We start from the raw sequence: 27,939 nt of genomic DNA on the forward strand, positions 1-27,939 counted from the left end.
AGAACAATAAATGACTCACTTCCCAAATTCGAACTCTATCTGCTGATTATGGTGCTTAGAATTAAATATGAGTTACATAAAATTTGCATTAGGTAAATGCAAGTTTAAGTGTGGAAATGAAAATGGGATAGACTAAACGGAAAGACAGATCACTTAATCAACTTCCGGTCTCCTATGGTGAGGGCATACAAAACTAATTTTAGAAATGATGGACTGAGATAATGAAGGACTGAGATTTGTAACATGGGATAGCACATAGATTTGATAAAAGGACATACTTTTGAGGATTGACATAGGTTTGTTTCTCAAATATGATTGAAAATTCTTAAAAGTTATAAAGTTATTATATTACTTGGAGCCACCATTTTACAGAAATTGAGTTCAACTTGCTTCAGTAGCTCTCTAGGGACAAGTTGCTGTGTAAATGACATAGGATGATATGAAAAATCTAAAAGTGTGAAAATAATGCTGTAAATACCAAATTTTACATATCTTTTTATTAAACACATATTTGGAATGTCCACACTTATCACTATTTATATTTACAAATATATAAACATTTACATTGAATATAAATACATTATCAAAATAAAGCACTGATATAAAAAAAATATTATCACAAACATGGCTATTATGCATTAACAAACATACATATTTTATATGTGTCTTTCCCTTAATTTTTGTTGTTGATATTTATGAGACAATTTTATTTACGGGGCAGATCCATGATTTCATATAACAGGGGCATAACTCAAAATATTTTCAAAGAGTAATACAAGTATTTTATATAAACAAAGTCTGTATCCTACCAGTCATTTGAATAATTTCAGGTTTACATAAACAAATAAAAGATCCATTGATTGTTGTTTGTTTAATATTACATGCATGTTCAAAATGAAACAATCATAAGTGTCACACAATTCAAACTCTTGTTTTTCTTAACATTTTGTACTGTACAGATTATTTGTGAGAATTTTAAGTTCTATTTTGATACTATTGCTTTTCCTGAAAGTTTGTTCATATACATCATGATATATGTATATACATATAAATGTGACATTTATTTTGAGTATTGAAATTTATGATTTATTTCTGCCAATAAAATCAATGAGAATTGGTTGAATGCAATGAATTTCACCAATGTCACATTCATCCCATTTTCCTCAATACCTTTATATAAATTACTTATAAATCAATAATATTTTCCATAATGCTGTTTGTTTTAATTTTTTCTGCTACCATCAGTTTGACTTTCTTCTTCTGATGTCAGTATTTATTTACCAATTTCACCATAAAATTATGTGAAAATGGAAATGGCAAGATTTTACTATTTTAAGGAAGTCAAAATTATATATCCATATAATAAAAACTTAGTACACCTTTTATACTTGATGAGAATATTTATACATAAGATATAAGACTTAAATAATTTCCCAAAGAATGTTTATAGATAAGGAAAAACAAGTGTAAAGAAAGTTTTTTTTCAATATTTAGAACTATATGTAAAGATAAAAAAACAATATAAGAAACATTTATCTTGTAAAAAGAAAAGTAATTTTACCAACTAATAAGGTATTACAAAACAGAAGTACTATAGAATGTTTCATTCCAGGTAATTATTTTGTAACTTATTGAATGGTCTTTAGTGACAGATTATTTTCAAAACCACTAATCTTAAAAGACGTAGAAAAATCTTCTTTTTTACTACGGCAGCAAAAGTTTTATGCTAATCCTCAGTACTGCATAGCTAAAATCACTGAAAATAAAAAAAATTAAATATTAGAAATAAACTTTTAATGACATATAACAATGGTTGTACATGTATTAATTACAAGCCTTTTGCATAACAAAGTTATATATAAAGTGAAATGAACTGGAAATGGAAAAATCAGGAAAGAAAAGCCACTTCATTTATTCCATTTTACTTTATAAATAATCCTAGGAAATCTTACAATTAATGGTAATTTTTATGTACAATAATAAAAATACTCATATTCTCTATAAATCCCTCTACAAATCTGAACAGTATCTTGGTGTGATTTTGAAACTAATTTCTAATCTTTTGTTGAAATTATCATGAAAGAAGAAAATTCAAAACCTAATATATACAAATGTTAAAGAGCTTATAAAACCAATAAGTCCAGAAAACATATCTGTATTCTACCAATATCATTATATATTTAAATTAAAACAGTTTATTTTCTTAAACATGCACAATACCTCTTAATAAAGCTTTTGAAAAAAAAAATATGAAAAAGAACCCTTATGCATCCAAGCAATCAACCAAAACTTGCACAACTTTCCTGGACACAAATAGATCATCTGTTATTCCAATAAAGGCAGAAATCTTAAATAAAATTTTAGAAAAAGCATCTTTTACAGGCATACCAAATGTAATGCTTCAAATAAAAAAATTTCTGTCATTCCAATAAAGCATCTTTTAACAGCATACCAAATTTACAGTTTCATCCCCAACATGCAATGCATACTTACTTTATTAAGATTCCCGTGAAAACATTTCAAAATAGATCAGCTTCTCAAATAAAGTGTTACATGTATATACTTAATGCTTCTTTAAAATAGCAATAAAAATCCTATATTGAATTAGTTTTTTTTATCCATTTATCAGCTTGAATTGTCCAACATTCAGCTGTGCATTGCTTTTGTTTTCCAATAACAAAAAAGTAAATTCCTCAGTACTTCCCTCTAAAAAATAACCAACAGATGGTTAGATTGCCTTTTTCGTTATCATTTATTATTACGATTGTAAAAAATGAAGAAGAATGTGAGATTGCTTGACAAACTTTCAAATCTAACAAAAGAAAATTGTCTTCCCCATTTTAACAACAAAGCAACATGCATACCTTTCTCACCACCTAAGCAACATGCGTCTGCTCCATCAGATGCTTGTACGCTGCTCATTATAACCTGATTGTTCCTCATAGCCAGACTGTGCCGAAGCCTCGAAGGTATAACCAGGCCCTGATTCTGCCTCAAAACTGTAGCCGCCTCCTCCTCCTGACTGTTCCTCATATCGGTAACTCTGACCACCTTCTGATTGACCGTTAGCTTCGTAACCAGATTGCATATTAGCTTCATAGTAACTTTGTCCCTCGGTTAATCTTGGACTGTTATCGTACTGTCTATCGTACATGGAGGCATAATCAACTACAATACAAGACAGAATTATTATTCAAAGCTATTTTAAGTATAATATTCTGGGTAATCATCATATTCTTTAAGTGCCAGCTGTCTTTGTAAGAATCAGGCAATTTAGAAAAATTTCAAAAACATGGCTGAAAAATCTACCAACCTAAACATCTTAATTTTGAAGTTAACCTATACCTGAATTAGAAATGGTAGGTCTTTTTTCTGCATGTTTATAGTAATTCAAGAAATCTCTAGATATTGTTTGCATAGAATGATAGCAAATTACGGAGTTAGCTCCCCTAAATAGTTATTTCTAGTAGTGCATTTCAATCAAATCATATCTTGAATTATCAGAACCGGAAAAGGAACTAAATGTTATATTTGTGCACCTTTATACAAATTGAGTGGGTATTTGTTTTTCATGTTTTCACGACTGCATGATTCTTAGACATATTGACACTTAAACTGATAACCGCTTCAGTGGTCTTAATGTATGATGTGCATATTCATTTGGCACATGACTTAACTTTTTCCTAATCTTTTGAAGACACAATGTCAAAATTCAACCTATCAATTTTTGTATTTTTATATTATTAGTTCAGTTGATTTAATAGTGAACATTTTAACCAAATCCTCACAAAAAACAAAAATTTGAGGATACAACCCAACATAATATTATCCACTTTCTATAAAAAAAAAATACCCAGAGAAACTAAATTCAATGAAAACGTCCCTACACATGAAAATCATTACACGTTCCATAAATGCACATTGAAAAAAAAAATTGATGTAGTGTTACTCCATAACTTACTTCCTAATCCTTGACTATCCAATCGTTTCATATCTTCTTCTTCCAGACTTTCTTGATGTTTGTTCAGAAGGTACAACTTCCTCATAGGACCCAGGAACAGCATGATAGTGGCATTCAGCAGCAAGCCTATTGAGATGGCAGCATCCCCCATCCTTATGGGACCTAGGATAGCCACTATTGCGAATATCACCCACACTGGAACACTTAGAACTGCTATACCACAGATCCACCTAGCTTCATAATGATTCTTTGGATTACTTAGTGAAGCTATACCGAAAAATATTGTTAATAGAATGAGAAACATGACATACACGAGAGACAGTATGAGACCTTCGTCGTAGAAATCGTTGGGTGTACAACGAGGCCATATGAAATTATTGTACAGTATTTTCTCTATTTCTGGTTTCTCTAATATCATCCATTCAGCGTTTATCATCACCTGGACTAAAACAAGGAGAATGGTGCACACAAATAATCCTAATGGATGTCCAAGTTTCTCATATTTAATTTCTTTGTCTTCAGCATAGCCCTTACAACGCCAACAATCTACGATTTTAACAAACAATGAAGAATAGCACAGACAATAACAAACACCTAATAAGAATTTTCTCATGGCGCAAAGTTCTCTTGTTGCATGGGCAATAAAAAGAAATATTAACGCATACAGAAGAATGATACCAAATATCAACATATAACCTAAAACAGATGTACCACTCTTATTTGGATAAACGACAAGCAAATAGATGAATAGGCACAGAGATGTGAAGACACCAATTCCCGCCAATGTAGCAACAATAATTCCCCAGATGTCACGGAATCTATCATCAATATCAGGTTCTCCTTCCACTTTAACAATCTGTCCAGTTTGTGCATCAACATATTGGCCATTCTCTAACTGGTAATAGGATATTCCAGAAACACCAGTACGTTTTATTTCTTCTACTGTGCCGTCACTGTTCAAGCATCGACAGGTCACTCCAACTGGACAACTAGATGTTGGTATATTACGAGAATCGACAAAACTAAAGCCATAATATTTTGCTCTATCGATATTCAAAGACTGTTGGTAGGTACCAAGCTGAAATAAAAAAAAAATAAATGCTTAAAAGTGTGTCAACACAGAATTTGGAACCAACATAATCTTTTTGTAAAAGATCAGAATTGACATCTAAATCCAAATAATGAATTTAACAAATTTTAAAACAATTGAAGGTATTTTCACTATTTGTGTTTACATTATCAATTATTTTGGTCACTTTGACCTTTTTTTATCTTGCAAGTCTATAATTGAATAATTGATTCATAAATAAAAATGTATATTAAAGGTAGTACATAAAACTACAGGGAGATAACTCTGTAAATATCATCTGAAAGTTTTCATGGCATTCAATTGTTAAGGAAATATTAAGCTTCTCAATGATAGAAATGGTTACATCCTAGTTTTCCTACTTTTAATTACTCCAATTATCAAATGGTTATACATGTATAAACAAAAAAGACAAAAGGTTTACTGATAGGAAAACTGTATATAGTCTGTTCCAGTTGTGTTGTTATTTAATATGCACATACGGTATATCTCTGAATAATCTATTTGATACGTTTGTATGCAATTCATGCATATTTAAATGTCCTTTCTCTTCATATACTGTAAAAGCAGAAATTTTCGTGGAGGATTTAATTTCATTTATTTCGTGGAAAGAATATATCCACGAAATTAAAACCCCCACGAAAATTTAACTTCCATATAAAACCACTTCCAGTTTAAGGAAACCACGAAATTAAATCCCCATAAAATCTTACAGACATGACAGAGAGACAAAACCACGAAATTTTAACCCAACGGAAATTAATGTTTCTACAGTATATATTTATTTGGTTGTAAATTCTTGAGAGGTAACTCTGAAATAGTACATTTTCTATGGAATCTACATGATTAAACTTTGTTAAAAAATTTATCTTTTTGTCAGAGGCAAAGTAAATGTTCGTTCAAAATTTTATGAAAATTAAACGAGCCAAATTAATTTTAGTCAAGATATTTAGTAACACCTTAAAGTTATTTTTACCTTTTCATATTCAAACTTAGCAGTGACTTGGTTCCTTCTATAGTTCAAGATATTGTATCCCACATCACCATACCCCTCTGTTGTGAACTGGAATGTAAACGGATCCTTGATGTACTGGGGAAGTACATTATAATCGGCATTCTTAATAGCATTGTAGATAAGATCATTCTTTTTGGCCTGTAGCGTCAAACAAGCGGACAAACTGAGAGAGGATGATGTACATTCGTCGATCCTACTCAATCCCTGCGCCACCATGAATACAGAGATGATAGTATGAAGTACATACGGATCTTGTGGGACCATGTCATCAGTGATCTGTTCATCACCAGTACATATGGTAGAATATGATTGGCTAACAGCACTGTTTAAAATTCTACACTGATGTAATTTTTGATAAATTTCTTCAAACCAATCATCAGGAATTCCTTTATGGTCCCGAAGTGTCAGCGATTTCAGATAAGTTTTAAAGTTTTCAATTTCATGAGAATTTATTTGAATGGTTATGGCCCCAGCTGCTGTGTACTCATAATCTTTCACGATTGATTCACTGTTTGCCCAGGTGTCGCTACCAAGCCAAATAAATCTGTTAGTCAGCTGACGTTCTGTTGCAGCTTGGAGAAGTAAACGGGCATGTGCACCAGTTACGAATAAGACAACGACCCTTGCACCAACTCTTTGGTTCAAATCATCTATTATTGACTTGGCCTGCTCTAATGTTGCATCTACAGGCATAGCTATGGCTTGAGAGACGCATGTTCTGGGACTCGTCTTTTGTGCAGATTCTAAAAGTGTTTGTTTAGCTGCTCGCCCATATGCATTATCAGTGTATACAGCAGAAATGTAATCCCAGCCAAACCGCTGTATGACCTCTACCATTGCAATGGCTTGAATATTATCTGGTGGTACGGTTCGTAAGAAATAGTCATGCAAATCAGAACTTAGTTCAACAGATGTAGCACTTTGACTCATGGATGTCATCTTCAGAGGGGACAGAATGCTGCTTGTGGCAATTGCATTTGCACTATTTTTAGCCAGATGTACAATTACAGTTGAAGGGGAGATAACTTGACCTTCATTTCCTGTTCCACAAATTCCTTCACCACTCAACAAACTGTACAAATCTTGTCCAATTCTACTTGCAGATGAGCAGGTATCTAGGGCTATTCCTCCTAATTTCAACGTAGCTGGATATCTATTGTCTATATTTTGGTTAACTAAATCCATAGCATAATAAAATGCCATTAAGTTCTGAAAGTTAGAAGCTGTATCTATAGGTCCACAAGCAAAACTATTGTAAGGGTCAGCTGCATGGATGTCAGAAATGTACACAAGATTAAGGTCATTTGATGATTCTTTCAACATGTAGCGTGATGGCTGATAGTCTGGGAAGACACATTTACATGTTTCTCGTGTATCACACACAGAGGTCCACTGAAGGTCATGAGTAGCATCAACTTTTAGATAATGGCTGTCGTTATAACTACCAACCTGAAATATAAATAGGTTAATGTATAATCTATTTCAATAAGCATGCTTGAGGACAAATAAACAATTATTATTCTAAGCATTGTTTATATATACAATTCAGGCCTGTAGCCAGGAATTTCCAAGGGGGGGGGGGGGGGTTCGTTGGACTCATGAACTCGACTTTAACAGTCACAATTTGAACAAAACATTGACTTTAACAGTGCTTATTTGATTTCAAGGGGGGTTACGTCTGAACCCCCCTGGCTACTAGTATGCAATTGATTAAATTCAGAAGAATATCATTTATAAAATATCAAATTTTTAAACAAATCTCTTTTTTAACTAGCTAATTTTTTAATATATGATTACCATTAAACTTCTGGTTCCATTCTTGGTTAATTTAGTCTTTTTAACAAATTTCCAGTCACTGACATGTATAAATATTGTACATCAATAATGAGACTTATCATAAAAATTGTATGTTCCATAATTAATAACATGTTTTATCATGTTTATGGTAGAACTAGAGAAGCAGGATCTGCTAACCCTTACAGAGCATATGAGTTCACTCGTATTGTTTATCATTTTTGTGCCACTCATGCCACTAATGGCGCAGGATCTATTTACCCTTTCAGAGTACCTAGGTTCAAACCCCCTTTTTGCTGGGGTTTGGGTTGCTGAGTTATAGTTTTCTATGTAGTGTTTTGTGGAATTATTGTCTTTTTGTCAAATTTCTTTTTTGCCATTTATCATAGTTAGATATTTTTCTTATTTAGTTTTAAATATTCGTTTGGTATTTTTCACCTCCTTTTTTTATATTCAGTAATTTTATCATTTCATAATCTTTTAAGATTTCTATATACTCACATCTTCTAAAACGTATGTCTGACCCTGTTGCATTGGTTCCCAGATATGGTACCCTCTATCACTCTCTCCTCCTGAGGTAAAGTAAAATGGCTGCTTAGTGGCATCTGTAAACCTTGCCTTCTTAGCACCATCTAAAATCATTTGTCTTCTCTGTCCACTGGTTACAAAAATATTGCACACACCACCATAATCAGCTCTGCAAGATTTTACCAAAGCATCATGTGCACCAAGGGCTGCAGAGAAAACTGCATTGACAACATATAATACATAAGGATCTTGGATATACTTATTAGCTCTCGGAAGACCATTCAGTTTGGTTGGACATGGATTGGGTGAATTAATACGATCTACTGAACATCCATATAAGTATTCATAATAGTCTTTAAACCATGGATTGTTGGTATATGTTTCCGGCGTTTTATACTCCAAGTACTGGTCAAACAGCCGCAGATCTGCAGTTTCAACATCAAAAGCTATTGCACGTTTTTCCCGCATTATATTATCTAGTCCTTCCCATATTTCAGGATCTTGTCCCCATTTGTCTGTTCCAATGAAGGCAAATTTGTTTCTAATATCTTGTGACCTTTCAATGACTTTCAAAAGTGGAACTGGATCATCAACAAACAATATAACAATGGTTGCATCTGTAAAATTATTAAGTTGATTGAGTGCTTTAGTTGCCTCTGCTTCAGACACTTCTCCATCTTGGCCAATGGTAATATTCTGTGAAATACATATACGATTGAGATATGCCAAACGACTAAATTCTTCACGTCCAAAATCTCCAACAGTGTTGAATGTATGAATAACCTGAACATTTCGCAAATCAAACATTTTTAGGTATGAAATTATTGCTCTTGCTTGTTTATCATCTGCTGGGACAGTTCGTAAAAAGTAACGGTACTTCAGCGAGTCTCTTAATTCAAGTGATGTTGCTCCGTAACTGATCTGCGGTATTCCTAAGGCATTCAGAACATCAGCTACTCGTATGGAAGTCGCACTGTCCATTGGTCCGACATACATATCAAATCTCGATGGATTAATAACATTATTGCCATTTTTAAGTTCAATATTTTTACTGTGGATATTGGCAATCATGTTACCTGCCCTTGTTGGACTTTGACATACATCCAGTGTCACGTAGCCAATTTTCACACCTTCTAGAATATTGGCAAAAATACCACGTTTATCGTTTACATATTCTACAGCATACTGGAAAGCCTCTAAGAGTTGAAGTCCATGTTTATTATTTATTTCACCACAAGTGTAGGGTGTCTTGCCAGCCTTGTGAATATCAAATAGACCTGAAAATATTTATGTATATAATGAAACTGCTATTAAATTTTCTCAATGAAATTTTTTTTATTCTTTCGAGATGAAAAGGTTTAAGAATTAAAAAATATGATAACATTGTTTGTCTTTTGATATAAAAGATTTTTTAGAATAAAAACATTCAACTTTTTAGTTAAAATTGACAAATATGTTTCCGTAATTTTCCTTTTAACAACTGTTTGTCACTATAAAGCCTTCAATAATGAGCAAACCTCATATATTAAAGTTATTCATAAAAGGTCTGATTGAATGTTGGTTGCCTTATGACTAGTGGCAAATATTTCATGCATGCTCAGGACTATAAAAGTATTGGTAAATCTCATCTTTGAAGCTTGTACAATGACATGTACAGATCTACATTCTTGTCTTTTGGAGGATAGTTGTCACATTAGCAAACATGCCCTATACATATAAAATGCCTACTTCTACATATATGTTTACTTTTACACATATGCCTACTAATGTACACATATATCTACTTTTACACATATGTCTACTTGTACACATATATCTACTTTAACACATATGTCTACTTGGACACATATGTCTACTTGGACACATATATCTACTTGTACACAGATGCCTATTTGTACACATATATCTACTTTACACATATGCCTACTTGTACACATATATCTACTTTTACACATATGCCTACTTTTACGCATAAATTTCCTTACCAACAAGCATGATATCCCCTGTAAGGTATGTCAACTGTTCTGTACCATCGCCTAGATTCAAACAGCTAGAACAATCGCCAGTACATGTGGCTGGAATGGTCAAATACTCATTCTTCAAATCTTCCTTGTCTCTTAGACTTATGCTATCCTGTTTTACTGTTCCTTCCTAGTAATAAAAATCAGGTTATTTACATTTAAATATAGTAGAAGTAGTGCCAAATAAAGGTTTAACCACTATTGGTTAACAAATTTTCACTTCATACAAGCATACAAATGATTTTTCACACTCCATTTGTTATGAATATTTAGTGAACATCATTATCTGTTAAAGAATATCTACTCGTCATAGGTTTTTATCTTGTTCGTCTGATCAAGGTAAACAATGGTAACAATTTCTATAATCCCCTTTAACAGCCTATTTTCAATTTATCATTTAAACTTATACAGCATCTTGTGCACCCTGAGACTCATGCAGTATGTATTTCAACTGTTGCAATAACTATTAGTAATAATCCAATGAATTTTTAGTATGATTTTTAACCATTTGCAAATTAATAACTTGCTGGTAGGACAATTAATTGTTTTTAATGTCCAGTGGCAAGTGTTTGGTTGATTTTTCTGGAGGAGAACATATCATAAAACAATAATAATGCCACCTCTAGCCAATACTGGCTCCTACACTGCTAGTGTTCTTGTTCCCAATTATATCTTTCTTTCAATTTAATAAATATGCCAGGTAAATAGATGCTTACATTATAGAAGTTAGACACTGACGACGATACAGAATCAAGTCTATAAATAGTCAGGTTCTGGTTAGATTCTCTTTCTATGAAGTAAAACATCTGATCTATGACATCATGAAAACTAAGTGCATCTAGGTGAGCCATAAGTCGGAGAAGTGTATCATCATCACTAAAATATCTACCAATGAAAAAAAATGTTCAAATTTATATACTGAATAAGTAGCAAATATAACATGATTAAAATAAAGCCTTGCAATCATAAAAATGTCAAGCAAAATTATTGTACTCAGACTCAGAAATCAACAAATCAAAATAAGAGATTTGATGTTACGAACACAAATTTTGTAATTTGAGTTCTAAGTCCAGTTTTATGACCACAAAGGCCTGGTTCATTTATCTATACTGTTAAACAAGAAGACCTCATTTTGTGTGTCGCTTCTCTTCCTTCCACAATAAATTAATCATTGTGTCCTATGGGTACCATGCATAATGGCATGATTCATCCATTCTTATGATTATTCAGTTTGGGTTATTTTGGGAGAAAAAATGAAAAAGGCATCCGGATATTGTTTCTGTCATCAGACAGACTTTTTAGTCATACCCAAAACTTCAGATTTTTAACTTTAAAAGAGGGGGTAAAGGGTTATTTTTGTGCAATGCGTTTTGCCACTTTTTATTTCAGGTGCAGCCGTGAAAAAGGTTTGTTATTCACAGTGTTTCTTTAAATCGATAAAAAGATCAACATGCAATAAATTTTTAATTGTTTGTTCATCGTTAAATGACAATTTTATTTTGCATTTTTCTATTTAAATACCCACCTCTTACTCCCCTCTCTAAACATAATTTTCATAATAACTGGGGGACAGGACAATTATTTTCGCATTATTCTGCATGTACACTATGATTATAATCCTATAATAGAGACTCTCTATATAATATAGCAGTATATTCATAGTATACAGAAATGCAAAAAATCATGGAATTTATCAGAAAGCAAAAATATAACTGACTGTGGCAAAAAGGGAGAGGGCTTAAAATAATTGTCCTGTTTCCAAGTGCCTATGACTCAGTTTGAAACCTTTTCCGAAATTCTCCAGACATAAAATCTTTTACAAAAACTCATCCTACAACTGTTAACTTACTTTCAACCAAGCTCTAAATGCCCACGATTTTGCAGGTGTTTTCTAGTACATATAAAGTATAATTTAAAGAAGTACAAAAGTACTGGTAGTTAATATATTATATGTTATAATGTATTAATACGGCATCAACATGATCAAATTTGAAATATATTTGTACAGAAATTAAAATTTTAGGAGAATTTGATCTGTTGCTATTTGATCACTTTATAATAACCAGCCTTGTTTTGTGCTACATGTAGGTTTGTTTAACAAAACATGATGTATATATATTCTAATGAAATTTTTCTCTCTATGGTGGGTTTTTTATCGGTTCATATTTGTTTTAATGATCTTTCTTTCACACCAGGGAAAATTAAAGAACTATACAAGAAGACATCTATAAAGGACTAGAATTACTTACTTTGAACAGATACCAGTGTAATTTTGTCCACATTTTTCTATAAGGACTCTATTAATAGCTTCAGCATAGGCCATGACAGCTGTGATCGTAGGTAAAGTTGTTATGTCCTCAACAAACTTGTCTGGAAATATATTTAAGACAACACATTGAATACGGCTGGTAAAATGTTATTTTCATGAATATTATACACATATTGTTTGATGCTATTTCATTTGATTGAATGTGTTTTCAATATATTTCACACTTTTTATCATTTTTTAGTTGTTAAACAGAACCGCTGAGAGACCACTTACTTTCGTCAAGATTTTATTAAGGAACTGACTATCACATAGCAAGTATTAACTGGCATGGTCACTTTTGTAAATGATGAGAGAAAGACTATAAAAGCCTGAATCTGAATTCGAACGCGGACACTGAAATTTCCTTTTCCTTTCAATGTACAGCAAACATTGATTATTCTAAATTTCATATGTTATAATTTGTGGAAATTTACTGCTTCTGATCAAGATGCCTTTTAATGAGTAATGAATCTTGTGTTCATAGGTATAGGAAGATGTGGTATGAGTGCCAATGAGACAACTCTCCATCCAATTAACAATTTATAAAAGTAAACCATTATAGGTCAAGGTACGGCCTTCAACACAGCGCCTTGGCTCAAACAGAACAAGCTATAAACAATGATAAAGGGCCCAAAAATTACTAGTGTAAAACCATTCAAACAGGAAACCAACGGTCTAATCTATATAAAAAAATAAGAAACGAGAAACATATCATTTTGTGAACATCTAGTGTGTTTAAACATGTTATTTGGAAATGATGCTTTATACTAGAAACTAACATGACTAAAGCAGAAGTTTTTGTAAACCATGCTTTCTCATTGATTTACAAAACTGAAGAACATTCTATAACTTAACTGACATATGAGAGGCATCAGAACAGATCTATTTATTTCGAAAAACAAGATTTTCATTCTCCTCAAAAGACAAAATCAAGGCCTTTTATAGTTGACTATGGGGTATGGGCTTTGCTCATTGTAGAAAGCTCTACTGTGACTTATAGTTGTTAATTGATGTGTCATTTGGTCTCTTGTTAAGAGTTGTCTCATTGTCAATCATACCACATCTTTCTTTTCATATGTACAAGTATCACAAACCTACCTCCAATAAGAGATCTAAGAGGATAACAGTTAGACTGGTACTGCCATGCTGTTCCCAGACTACACTCATAGAATGCCTGGTAGAACTCATTGTACCAGGGGTTGTGTGGATAGGACTGCTTCCCTGCTAGATAATCTCTAAACTTTGTGAGTTTTGTTGTATATGCTGATGATCCAAACATTAGTGACCTGTCTGCAAATCTTAGAGCAGTATGTTTTATAACGGGAGTGGACCATGGATGATTAGCCATGAAGATCAGATTAGCCACTTCTGGTTTACGACTCTTTGCCATGAGGAGTTCTTCAACATATTGATCAGGGTAGGTAAACACTGCAACAATTCTAGTTGATGAATCAGCGATGTATTCCATTAAAGTGTCCATTGTCCCATCAGTGACAAATTCATAAGATGACGCAATGCAAATTCCTTGCGCTTTAGCATATTTCCTAAATTGTTCCTTTGCGTCTCTGCTTTCTTTGTTAGGAGCATTTAAAGTAATGATGTAATCAAAATTCAGCTCTTTGGCCAACTGTGCCATGGCTCTTGTTACGTTACCATCTGATGGGATCGTACGGAAGAAAGTTTTAAACATGGTTTTATCATCTAGGACATGAGATGTAGCAGCAGGTGTTATGATAGGTATGTTAAAGTTACCTAAACTTTCACTCACGTCAATGGTGGTCTCACTGTCATATAACATCCAACCAACCGACTTTTCTAAGGCAAATTTAGTACTACCATCATCATTCCTAAACCATTGAGAATGGAATGCACTCACAATAGCATTAGCTCGGAGAGGATTCATACAACCATCAAAACCGACACCACCTAATTTTACGCCATTTAATTTAATTGCTGAATTGCCGCTGTTTATATATTCTAATGCATATGCAAATGCTTCTGAGTTCAGAAAACCATTTCTCACTCTAATATTTCCACAATTCAATGGTCCACTTCCTTTATAATGGATGTCAAATATAGCGGGAATGAGAAGATCTCCTTCTACATACATGTATTGTTGTTCTTGGAAGGTATAGAGACACTGTGTACATACCATTGGACAAGATGAGGTCACCTGACTTGTTTTCCTGTTGCCATATAACTGGACATCATTCTCACTGAATGAAAATGTACCTCCAGAAGGATTAAAATCTCCAACCTACAATACATAATTGGAAATAAAGGATAATTTTACTTCTTGTAATAAATAAATACAGCTTCCTATTTTGATCACTGTGCAAGTAAATGTATTTAACATACCATTACCCCTACTGTACAGTCTACCACCAATGCAGTTTTTACAATAAATGGTGTTTCTGTCTGAGACCACATATTTGTCCACATCTGAAAATGATTAAAAAAAATACCATATCTCTAGAAAAAAATTGAGATACTATTAGATTCCATTAAAAGAAATTTATCCAGTATCAAAAAATAAAAAATTAAAATATCAATGGAAGAAGCTTATGAATAAAAGTTTATCTGTAGTATATTTTATGATCTTACTTTTATCCAGGCAGAAGTAGGACCACTCCAGTAGTAATATTCCAATGGGAAGTTGATTTCGCCATTGCTGAACTGAATATTAGTCAACCCATCTACATTAAATACAGCAGACTTTATCTTTTCAACCAGCTTATCTCCCTTGTTGGCACCATTTCTGTAGTTAGCGCAGAGGCCATTATAATTTTGTCCACACATTTCAAGCAATGTTCCATGTAGGCCAAAAACAAAAGCGTAAATGCCGTAGATAGCTGAAGTGACAGAGCTGTGATAAAAAAGACCTGGAGCTGATCCAACGTTTGTGTTCCTATTACAAACTGACGTGTATTGTCTCATATTGCTCGTGTCCAGTGAACAATTAAACAATGTTTCATACCACTGTGTAAACCATGGATTCACACTGCCGGCAGTGTTTGGGGTTAAGTTTGATAAATATTGACGGAAGGCAGCTATATCAGGCATACGATATTTGATATTTATTGTTCCCATGGCAACATCTTGATATCCTGCAAAGTTGTCAGACGATTGGCCTAGAATGATGGTAAGCATATTAAACTGATCGCTGGCATTTTGGGATTTCAGACTGCCTAATATTTTATTTATTTGAGGTTCCATACTTATTGTTAAAACAGGATGAACCGTGGAATGTTTTCGTAGCTTTTCAACCATGTCATTTCCTGTCATGCCGGTTGAGAATTCATATGATGCCACAACGCAGATACCATGCTTTCCTGCCATTTCTTTGAACTTGCTTACAAATGACATTGCGAAATCATCTGGATCATATACAGCTTGAACATAGTTCCACCCAACTTTCTTCAACATAAGGATATAAGCTTCTATTAGTTTATCAACGCCATAAAGCATGTGTATCAAGTATGGATATTCTCCACTATCTGTACTTGTTGGGTTGATGGCAATCTGCGGACGTTTTATGGTGTTTATCAGTTTAGCAAGAGGGAGGACTAGTCCTGTCAGATAGCCACCATGGTAACCATCAATTGAATCTGGATCAAGGTCATTTCCACTTGCATCCATAATTGCCATGTTGTGACGACGTATGGCTGTAACTTCATGGATACTTTTTAAAGATGAAAAACAATCATCTAAAGCCAAACCTCCCAGTGTTACTCCTCTCAATAAATTTTGACTATTGGCTTGAGAAATGGTCCACCTCATGGCTTCCACTAACATGGCACCATTTTTATAGAGGTCTCCACATGACAATGGTTCTTTGCCGCCCATATGGACAGGGTATACACCATTCATAATGACATCACCATGAAGATACATATATAAACCTACAAAGAAAATATGTACATATAACAGGGCTCACACTACTTCAGAATTATAGGGAGAAGTGACTTCTCTTTTTGAAACTGATAGGGAGAAGTGGTGAGATTTGAAAGAGAAGTGCTCATTCGCGCGGGTGCACTACAATGTTTGGATTTTACAATAGTATAAAGGGCCATATGTAAATAATGTTCTTTTTATGTTGTTCAATTCATATGAGTAAAAAATTACAATTAAAGTAACATTTGAAATTAAAAGTTGTTTAAGTTTTTCTAAGGTTCTTGTGAGAAACTACCAACTAAATATCTAGCACTAAAAAAAAAAATTTATTTTAAAAAATGTAAAGAAATTATAATATATCAATTACAATTTAATTAAAAATTATCTTGTGTATGAAATTCAGTGTTTCTCATAAAAAAAAATATAAAAGTTATTAAGCTGGGCCATAATATATTGATATTAGTATAATAGTCTCAGAGTTAAGCAACTTTAATCAATAGTTTGAAACAATCCATAAAAAATATAGGGAATTATATACACCAATCAATTAGATGTAACCAAAAGTCTCTTAATGCGTGTGGAATGCGTAATTTTCCCCTTTGGGATCAATATTTTTCTGTCAGCTGTTCCATCCTTGCGTCCGTAGTAATTATTGTAAAAGTACGGATTTCGGTCATAGCTGGTCCGGTTCAGATCCGTAGTTTAGAAATCGGTCAATGGCGGACGAATGCAAGAAAATTTACAAAAATAAACGATGTTTGACAAGTTATTTGGAAAGGAACATGACGGTTTTAATGCAATAAATGGATTAAACATTTACTGGAGGCAACTTTTATCACGTTTAATGAAGTAACAAACTTATTTTGACGCCGAAATTTAGGTTGATGTACGTTTTCGAGTAACAAGCACCGGAACTTACCGAAATGCACGAAGTGATAAAAAGTTGTATTTTTATCAAATAACCTGCTACACACTGCGAAGACAATGCTTAAACCTCTTTTCTAAAGATAATGAATCGTTTATGTCTGAATTTCTTTAATTATCAGTAAAAAAATGATGTTTCATCAACTTGGTAAAAATTGAAAATGTCCGATGACGGAAGCGACTGAAAGCGACTATCGTCAAGAACAGGGCGACTTGTTTTCGCTTTTGGGGGTCGGGGAAAGCGAAGTGACGGTCGGGAAGGCGACTTCTTCGCCCAAGTCGCCTGGTAGCGTGAGCCCTGTATAACTGACTGGTTTCATTATTATTCATGAAGTACTATCTACTCTCTTATATATATACCACTGATTTTGTGCAAACATGTGATTGAATTTTTAAAAAGTGTTCAATGAATTACAATTTTTAAACAGCTTGCATGCAGAATATTGACACAAATATAAAAACAAATTTTATTTACTCCATGAAAAGTAATGCCATACAAAATAAATAAATCTACATCTGGAACGAAATAAGAAATGAATATATCATAAATTAATCAATGTCAGAATCTTAACATGAACCAACCAAGTAATTTCTATTCAAGTAAATGCAATATTTCAACCTTATGTAACCGGATTGCATGAATTTCATTACAAAATTGCTTGTCTCCACCGGGACTCAAACCAGCGACCTCTGTGTTACAAGGCAGCGTGTTAACCAACTGAGCTAAGATTTGTTAGTTTAAAACATCGATTACCAGTACCTTATCCCGGCCTCGTTAACATTAGTAATGATATTTATATATACAGGAGTTAGCAGTTATTAGTAATATTCATTAAAAATATATATAATGTACCGGTATAAATACATGCAAGTTAAATGCTAACAAATATAAAGATGGTTCAACATAAATGTCTAATATAACAAACAAAAAATAAACAATTCTTCATAAATGATATATTATTTAGTTTTGGATTTTTAGGAATCAAACAAAGATTATAAATCAAGAGTAATTTCATTTCTTTTTTCTTTTTCTTCTCTCTTCCCTCCCTTTTTTAATGCAATAAATGTTTAAATGATTTTATTAAATTTTAACTCCCAAGAAAAAAATAAAATATTTAAATAAAATAAAGTTAAATAACTAAGATAAACTTTAAAACACACTGAAAGTAATTAAGAAATAAGAAAAAAAAGAAAGGGTAAAAATTTATGAAAAGATATACATCAGGAAATACCTATGTAAAGAGGTAAAAAGAAAAAAGAAATGAGAACCACTTGCATTCACTTTCAGTTTCTCTCATACACACATACAATTCTTACTTACATACACACATACATTACTTACTTATGTACATAATTATTGTTTATAATTATATGTATCAAAGTATGAACAAAAAATAATAATCATACCTGCCAACTGTCACTATTTTTGGGGGATTTCCCCCATGGAGGCTCCCAAATGGAAATTTTGAAAGTGCAATTTTGTCCATAATTTTAAACAAAACAATTAATTTTACAATGGCTATAGACTTGTAAAAGTATAAAGAAGCCAAAAAACAACATTAAAATATATTTGAAGGCCCCCTTGAAGGTTTTGTAGGACTATAAGAGCCATCTTGCACGTAAAACCCCCATGGGCATTTTGAAAAGTTGGCAGGTATGAATAATAAATTTGCTCGCAGATTAATATCATACTCTAGTGGAAATATATATATATTGTAATGGGGTCCAAAATTTTTCATATACATCAACATTATTATTTTTCTTTGCAATATAATATTCATATGACTGATATTGTTTTATTCTATTTTTAAAACCAACAATATTAGGAGTAAGTTCCTTAAACTTAAATTACATTTATATGTATATTTTTTTTGCTACTATAAATAAAAGATTTATGAATAAGCTTTCTGAATAGAAACCAAGGAATATCTGCTTTTTACTGATGGCAAAATCCCTGCTATACAATCTTAGCTTAAACCCTTATGACTGACTAAGTATCTACCACATGTTCTAAGGGAAGCAATCCTGTCACACTTACAACAGTGTATCTATAAATTGTTTCTGATTTAGGCAATATTAGATTACAGCTGTTCAAAAGTCATAAATTGATTGAATGAAAACATATTTTCTGAGAATTATGCTCGGAATAATTTCAAATTCTATCAGAAATATTGGTCACTAGAATTTTAAGCTATTCGGTATTGGGTGGCCTTCACCTAAATTCCACCAAAACAAGGCAACATATATCTCTCTGATAGAATAATTTTCAACTTACTGTCAGAAGTTGCTCCTAAACATGGAGCACATGGAGATGTAGGACAAGGAGAAGGAGGTGGAGATGATAATCTTGCGTCTCTAGCTGTATTATACATAATGAACTTGGTATTTACAACTTCTAGTCTTCCATTGTAGAATGTTCCAACCTTAAATATTCGATTATATCAAGAAAATTGTTATATAGTGTAGAGAATAAAATTATTTACAATAAATGGATTAAGTTTAACATATGTCCAGTGGCAAACATTTCATGCATATATATAGATTATACATGTACGTCAATTAATTTAGTTTTAAAAAAAAATAAAAAATATATTTTTTACAAACAGTTATGTCTTAAACATTTGTATGTTGATGGGTTTCTGTCATTTTCACGGCTTCAATTTCTTTTAGAAAAAGTCCTTTCTTTCATTTGAGCTTTATATTTGAATGAATCATGTTTTTTTTTCAACATTTTCAAGTCCTAATTCATTTACTGTTTTTAGTCCTTTTTCATTCCTTAGTTTTTTAAGTCCTCACTTATTTTCTTGCATTTACAGCTGTAGTTAATCTTATTCTTATTGTAACTTAAACTTCTTTTATTCAGCAGCTGCTTTTCTCAGATATTCTCAAACTATAAAATATGTAAAGTATTGTAATATAAATTGAAAGTAGAAATTATCTAAAGTATCAAAAATCTTTTTTTTTTGTTTGAAATAAAATATTACATGCACTATAATGACTGACCTTTTCAAACTTGTAAGTACCAGTTGTACTGTAATCATTGAAACTGTATATCTCAAAGCTGTAATCAGTCAGGTCACCATGACTATCAAACTTCACTTTAGCAGGTGCATTATACGGCTCTAACTGAGCAGACGCCATACTTTCGACCCTTTCCACCCTTGAGTAAGTGAAATCAGTGTTTTTTAAGTAATTTTGATAAAAATCTTCTGTCGTCATGGATTTCAGGTTATTGCACATTCCAGCAACTCCCCCACACTTGGTCACATGTGCACGTCTCAACGCATTGGCATAGGTGTACACAGCATGAACAGCTGGTTCCACAAACTGGTCCTGTACGAAGGCAAAACGGCGTTCATTTTCAGTTGGAATTTTACAAGGTTGTTTAGTGTTGTGGGGTGGGTTGGTAGTGCCTGGCAGGGAACAATCAAACTCTGTCATAAACCAATCTTTATACCAAGGGTTCTCGGAGGATGGAGTAGTAGCATTGATTCTAATCCAATGATCTTCAAACTCTGTGATCTTTCTAGAACCAGGAAGAACAGATATAACACCTCTTGGATACTTCTTTCCAGTAAAAGAACTGGACAATGTTAAACTATCTGTGAAAATCCACTGTAGTTTACCAGCATCAGGATAGGATTCAGCTCTGTTCAGCAAACTCTCAGCAATTTGTGATGCTCCTAAATAGATGTTACCTACAGATTCTGACCCTGTGAGTTTACGTAACAAATTATCCATTGCGGTATTTGAAGTGTCAGTAGATGACACTTCCACGCCTTGTGTTAAGCAGATACCAGCAGCAACTAGACGTGTACGGATCTCATTGTACGAACTTCTACCAAAAGTATCATCTGTATAAACAACGTTGACAAAACTCCATTTCAACTCTTGTAAAACTCTGATTAATGCCTGAAAAATAAACAACCAATAAATTAGCTTTTCTTCATCTTTTATTTAATTTCTTGATGTTGAAATTTGTTGAAAACTGATTTTATTTGTATCTTGTGCAAATAAAAAAACAAAATAGCGTTTTTGCGTCTTGCTGATCTATGAATGTGTGCAAGTTTGGTTGCATTTATAAAGCCTTATTCAAAGAGTTCTGGAATTCATGAAAGTCAAAGCAATAAGAGGACTAATGGAAATCAGCCCTAGCTGCATACTACCAGGGGTCCCAAAAAGGTACTTGGATCATAATTTCATGTCATATTGATCAAACAGGAGTCTGTACAAAAGTTGCATTAAAGAATCTATGTGCAAACAGAAAATTTAAAAAGTGAAACATTTCAATAAGTTGTAGAGGCTTGTTTTTATTTTGCTCTAGTTGCCTATTAATCTACCATAAACATAAACCGCTCCATCTGTTTTAAAAAAAAATATATCCCTTTCAAATATTTCACTTTATGTTAATTACTTACTTCCATCAGGGGTCCATCTGGGGAAATTGTCCTCATGAAGTAAGGGTGCATGGTGGTATCACTGAGACTAGAAGCTGTTGATGAATAAGACACCAATGGAACTTTAAACTTGGCAGAGAATTTAGTACTGACTTCTTCTGTCACAGAACTTGTAGTAGCACCAATCAGACCTGAAAAGAATACAACATGTTAGTGGATTAGTCAGGATAAGGTTCCGCAATTACATGATTATAATTTAATGTAAATTATGGTAATTTTTCATCAAAATCTAAACTATCAAAGAAGAATATTTGCATTGAATGGGTTAAAATTGGCACTAAATTTTTTGTTTTTTTCCATCAAGCATGAAAAATACAAACTTTTACAATAGTTACGATATTACAGTTCTTTTTGGTACATACAATTTGTCATTGATGAGATTTCATTTTAAGAATACTGAATTGTTTATGACTTGCTATTAATTATAAGTAAAAACATTTTTTGAGATGAAGGCATAAGGTTGATTAAAAATTGATAGAGGACCTCTACATCAGAGTTTTATTCAATCTTGAATTAATTTCATTTTCATTTGAACTACAAAATTGTGAAAATTGACTGTGAACCACAATGTTTATCTGTAAAAACAAACACATTATTTGTACTAAGATCACATTATTAGATTCAATTTAAAAACCAGCAGTATGTTGACGCAGTAGGTCAATTTCTCCCAGAAATAGTTTATTGGATATAATAATATCTTTCAGAAATAGTTTATTGGACATATATATTATAGCATGAGCTACTCTAAATTGATTGTGCACTATTCTTATTTGATTATGAGATCATCACCTGTTTGACAAGGGAAAAACATTGATATAAATTCTCACCAAGTATTATTTCATTATCCGTAGAACAATCATTAGATTCAGATAAGAACTGTGGGAAGAGTTCCTGTGCATCACTGACAGCTTGGTACTTCCTGTCACAATAATCACGTGACAACATTCCTGGAAATAAAAAAAGAGAGTTTTCTCTATTAATATGGAGAACAAAAAATGATGTGTAAAATTTAAAAACAATTGAAAATCTACAATTAACATCAAATTTAAAGTTTGTAAGATGAAAATCACAAAACTGCTGTTATTATACATGACAATGATCAAATGTACTGCCATTTAAGTTCAATATATCAACTGTAAGGAGTTCATTTACAATTTTGAAAAGTGGACCTATTTGAAGGTTTAACTTGTTGGTATATTTTGTCATTTTCAGTTTGTATCTTTATGTTTTATAGTTTTCAAGAAAATATCCATAAATGCACAAAAAAAAAATTCAAGGGCAATAACTCCATAAATGATTTCTTTGCTTTTCTACTATTCAAGTATTGTTTTTTGTTTTTAAATTACATCTTTACTTGATTATCTTTTTTACTGTGCACAATTACAGTTTTGGATTACCAGTATTGTCAAAAACACAAAAATGGGAAGAAATACATCATCATTGAGGGCATTAGCTCCTTTAATGAGTCATCTGATAATTTTAGGAAAAATTGGAGAGTAGCTAACTTAATAACATTCAGAAGATTTTTGCATGATATATATTTTCTCTGTTTAGAAAAGTTCAAGAATCCAATTACACAAAATTTTGTGAGTATTCAAATTAGGTTTAAAAATTCCTAGTAAAAAATGCACAAAAATATGTCCTCCACCCACTATTTTCTGCATACCAACAATCTTACCTAATGTAATACCAGGTATATAGCTGTCAGTGAGAAATTCACCATTAAGCTCTTCATTTTTCTTATTTAATCTGTCAATAGCCCAGCGAACTGCTTCATATGCTTGCATGTCTATGAATAGAAATGGTAACTTTTAAATATTGTAAACATATATCATATCATATTCATGTATATATAGAGCAATCAATTATACATGCATAACAAAATTTAAAAACACACTTTAGTGATGATTTTTCTACCATATAAAGGTAGATACTAGTGCTTCTAATATTGAGAGAATGTCTTTCCTATTTTGCTACAAAATCACAATTTCCAAAAAAGGGAGATAATTCATCTCAAAATTCTGCAAGTAATTACATCTAAAGTGAATTGATAGGTGTAATGTTTCCTTATACTTTTTGGTAAGTTGTACAATTGTTGGATTGTTTCTATACTCAACTAAAATTATGCACCTTTTTGTATTTTATTTATTTTTTCAAACAAGGATATATCTGAAGATTGAAAGTAACAACAGTCTGAGTAACAATCCTGTGAAACAAATCACAAAAATAATCTAAAAAGATACATTCTTGTTAAATGTAAGTCATGAATATTTCTGTAGAAGATTAATTCTTGCTTGAGTCACAGCCCTATGAAACATATCCCAAAAATGTCTAAAAATAGAAACAATACTTGTTCATGTAAGTAATTAATATTTTTGAAGATGATCATTTTTTGTGAATAGTGCCCCTGTTTGATAGCATCTGCCTTGCACATGAATATAATATACTATAAATGGTACTTAAGACTGTTTTATCGACAATATAAGATGTAATACCACCATTGATTTCCCCTATTAGTCTTTGTTAAATTTGCACTTTTCAAATAAATGTGCAGAATTTATCTTTGTTTCAAATAAAGAAATACTTGGCATGAGTAAAGTTTTATCCTGTCCAGTACTATAGAAAAAATTTCACATGAAATTTAATTGCATATAAGAAAATAATCATCATTGGAACTTAACCAATCAAATTCCTCCCCTTATCTTATCTGTGTACAAGGTTTAGTCCCCATGTAACCTCAAGATTACAAAATATTCGTTAGGAATCCCAAATAAAAAATAATGGTGTTTTGAAATACCCAAGACATATTATGTTTATGACACAGAAATGTTTTACTGCAATAAAATGAAAGATTAATTACCTTCAACTGTCAAATTCAAGGGAATATTTTTTTTCGACCTACTTTTGTACAAATGTTGTATACAACCATATGTGACGGATGTGACGTACCATGATTTGGTGGTATAATAAATAAAAAACAACGAAATATACATCAAAAACCTCCATCAAATGTGTTTTTTAACTGTCAGAATCATTATGTATACATATACTTACTGTTTAAGGTAGAACTGCCACATCCATAGCCACCAGTCCCCTCATAGTGCATACTAAACAGTCCACCCACTAAAGCATCAGCTCCAGCCTTTATTGTTGCTTTCTGTGATGAATCTGTACATGTCTGCTGCTGAATAGTAACCTGGGTGCTTCCTAATACCAAAAGGCATGCCAAAACTAACAGTGTTTTCAGCATCTTCTTTCTGGATATACATTGAAATTCAGAAATATAAAAATGTAAAAAATATTATCAATGAATGCATTGCATCAGTGATACATGTATTTAACGTAAATTTAAAAAAAAAACAGTTTTATACCCATATCATGCATTATATCAAAAGTTATTTTTCTGTTTAACCTGTTATAAAAAGTAATTTTTTTATTATTTTTTTTATTTTTTATATAACACTAGAACACACCCGCGAAATCGCGGGGAAATAGAGCGTATGTAAACTGTAAAAAAAAATATACTGACTGGAGAATTTCAGGAGAGGTATCAAAATGCAAAGGTACTTAGGGACTGGGCACATTTTTTTGCCCTCCTCTTATTTTCCAAATACAGATTTTTATACCTTCTGTTTTTCTGTACTCTATGAACATGCATATATACTTTAATTACTCAATACAGAGAATTTCAGGAGAGGTATCAAAAGTCAAACTTAAGGTACTTATATTTATATATACATCAGTGAACGTCATGAATAGTAAAGAGTCCCCCCCCCCCCCCCCCCAAGACAACCATTGGAATTTATAGTAAATTATAACAAAATCGCGGGGAAATAGAGCGTATGTAAACTGTAAAAAAAATATACTGACTGGAAAATTTCAGGAGAGGTATCAAAATTCAAAGGTACTTAGGGACTGGGCACATTTTTTTGCCCCCCATTTCGTTGAAAAAAGATTGTTCATTATATGGGGAAGCATGAGAGTACCCCCCCCCCTTTTATGTCAGTCAACGCCCCCCTCCCTTATGAAAAGTTCTGGATCCACCACTGTAAACTAATTGATAGTAATTGGCAAATATTATTCATTTTCGTTTTCCTCCCAAATAAACCCAAACTGAAAAACGTTAAGCTAGGATGATACATGCTAGAACTCAAAATGATAGCAGAAAGCAAATTTATATACTTTATTTCATAGTCTTTGTATGTTCCAAGTACAGAAAAACACAAACCGGAAGTCTAATCTGACTTAAAGTTTTGTCCAATGACGGGAAAATATCCGGACGCATTCTTTTTCGTTTTTTATCCCAAAATAACCCAAACTTAATGATCATAAGAATGGATGACAAATGCGACTATTCATGTTACCTATAGGACACAGAGGCATGATGATTAATTTCTTGTGAAAGGAGGAGAAGCGACACCAAAAATGAGGTCTTCTCGTTTAATAGTATAGATATGCAGAGCTAACTGTTTCCAAAATAAATTCTGTGATTTTTTTTATTTGTAAACCACCAAAAAAAAGGTACTGTGAGCAAAGGTCATAAATTATACCCCTGCTCCTCAAATATAGACATGGAAATTAAGTCTATATATACTAGCAGAGACATATATATGTCTCTGATACTAGCTTTGCTAAGGAAAACTCTAAACATAACAAAAATTGGGTGCCAATAGTCCATTTGCCAATAACTGATTTAATTCTGTTATTACACACTTTTTAAACAAATTACTTCCCTTTGTGAATCATAAACTGGTTCCATACCGAACAAAATGGGCTTCAACCAATGCAAATTATGATGAATTAAAAGTGATGTATCCGCTGTTTAACTAATTTGTCACGAAAAATAATTTCTGATGTCAAAAGTATTTAGTTAAACAATAAATTTATGTTATCAAAAGATTTGAAAACCTTATAAATTACTCACATTACGCACAGGTAGATTTTTTCTTTCTGCTAGCTCTCAATTGTAAATAAAAATTAATGTCCCTCATAAGGGAGACAACTTTTTTAGGGATCTCTAATTACAGGGTCAATTACAGGAATTGGCAAATAGCCTATTGACAATATATTGTTAAGATTTTGAGCACATATAATAACTTATAATAAATAAATATTTCCAAAAAATAGTTACACAAATTTAGAACATTTACTGGTGAAGAATTTACAAAGATCATTGAAATCTGCTCATGTTTTTCTTTTGTCACAAAAAAAAGTTGACAAAAATATAGAAATGTCAAAGAAAATGAAATGTCTACATTTTGACCCAACTATCCCGAAAAGAAGAAAATAGAAGTATATTTTTTTATTATAAAGTAAAAATTTAAATTGTATCATAATTTAAACATATGTATTTATAGTGGATTGGGTCACAATTTATTGCAACTTATATTTATAACCCCTTTCCACTTAAAAACTGTATCATGCCCTTAACCCTAAAGATTCACAGACAATAATTGTAAAATAAAAATAAATATTTTCAAAACATTTTTTTTAATTTATTGTACCAATTGCATAAAGGTATTTTTACAGAAAACCAGTCATTTTGCAAATGCTTGTTTGGAATCATTGAACTAATGAATCTGGTTCTGGCTTACATCAATTTATTAAAATCTCATTCGTCGAAATTACAAGATTTTATAAGGACTTGATAATATACATGAAATAATGTTTTTATTTGACATATTAGTGCTCTCCTGTTTTGGGTGCATGCATTTACCTGTTTACATTAAACAACACATGTCAGACAGATAGCCACCCGAATCCGGCATATGTCCCTTACCTGTGAATACCGGTGGTTTAATGCATATCCTTGAAACTGCTAATTCGTCCCTCCCGTTTCGATTAAGGGTATTCCCTAAAACACTAATGTTTGGATCAACTCTTGGGTGTATTGAAAATTCAATGCTGCTTTCTAAAAATAGACTTTCATTGAGAGATTTCAACCATGACA

The 27,939-nt window shown here is 32.2% G+C and overlaps 1 protein-coding gene across 1 annotated transcript; it reads right to left on the reverse strand.

Annotated features, from left to right (window-relative positions):
* Positions 1-477: 477 nt before the first annotated feature.
* On the reverse strand, positions 478-27,939 carry LOC143075398 (uncharacterized). The gene is made up of 17 exons (XM_076250790.1): positions 27,769-27,939; positions 25,044-25,246; positions 23,668-23,778; positions 22,817-22,936; positions 21,951-22,120; positions 20,536-21,444; positions 19,808-19,955; positions 15,319-16,616; positions 13,813-14,971; positions 12,656-12,776; positions 11,123-11,291; positions 10,371-10,536; positions 8,359-9,662; positions 6,025-7,512; positions 3,962-5,039; positions 2,865-3,168; positions 478-1,756 (listed from the first exon to the last, which is right to left on the reverse strand). The coding sequence occupies exons 2-16, from the start codon at positions 25,237-25,239 to the stop codon at positions 2,900-2,902; spliced, it is 8,706 nt and encodes a 2,901-aa protein (XP_076106905.1). The 5' UTR covers positions 25,240-25,246; positions 27,769-27,939; the 3' UTR covers positions 478-1,756; positions 2,865-2,899.

This window comes from Mytilus galloprovincialis, chromosome 5 (assembly GCF_965363235.1).
Source record: "Mytilus galloprovincialis chromosome 5, xbMytGall1.hap1.1, whole genome shotgun sequence".
Classification (NCBI taxonomy): Eukaryota; Metazoa; Mollusca; class Bivalvia; order Mytilida; family Mytilidae; genus Mytilus; species Mytilus galloprovincialis.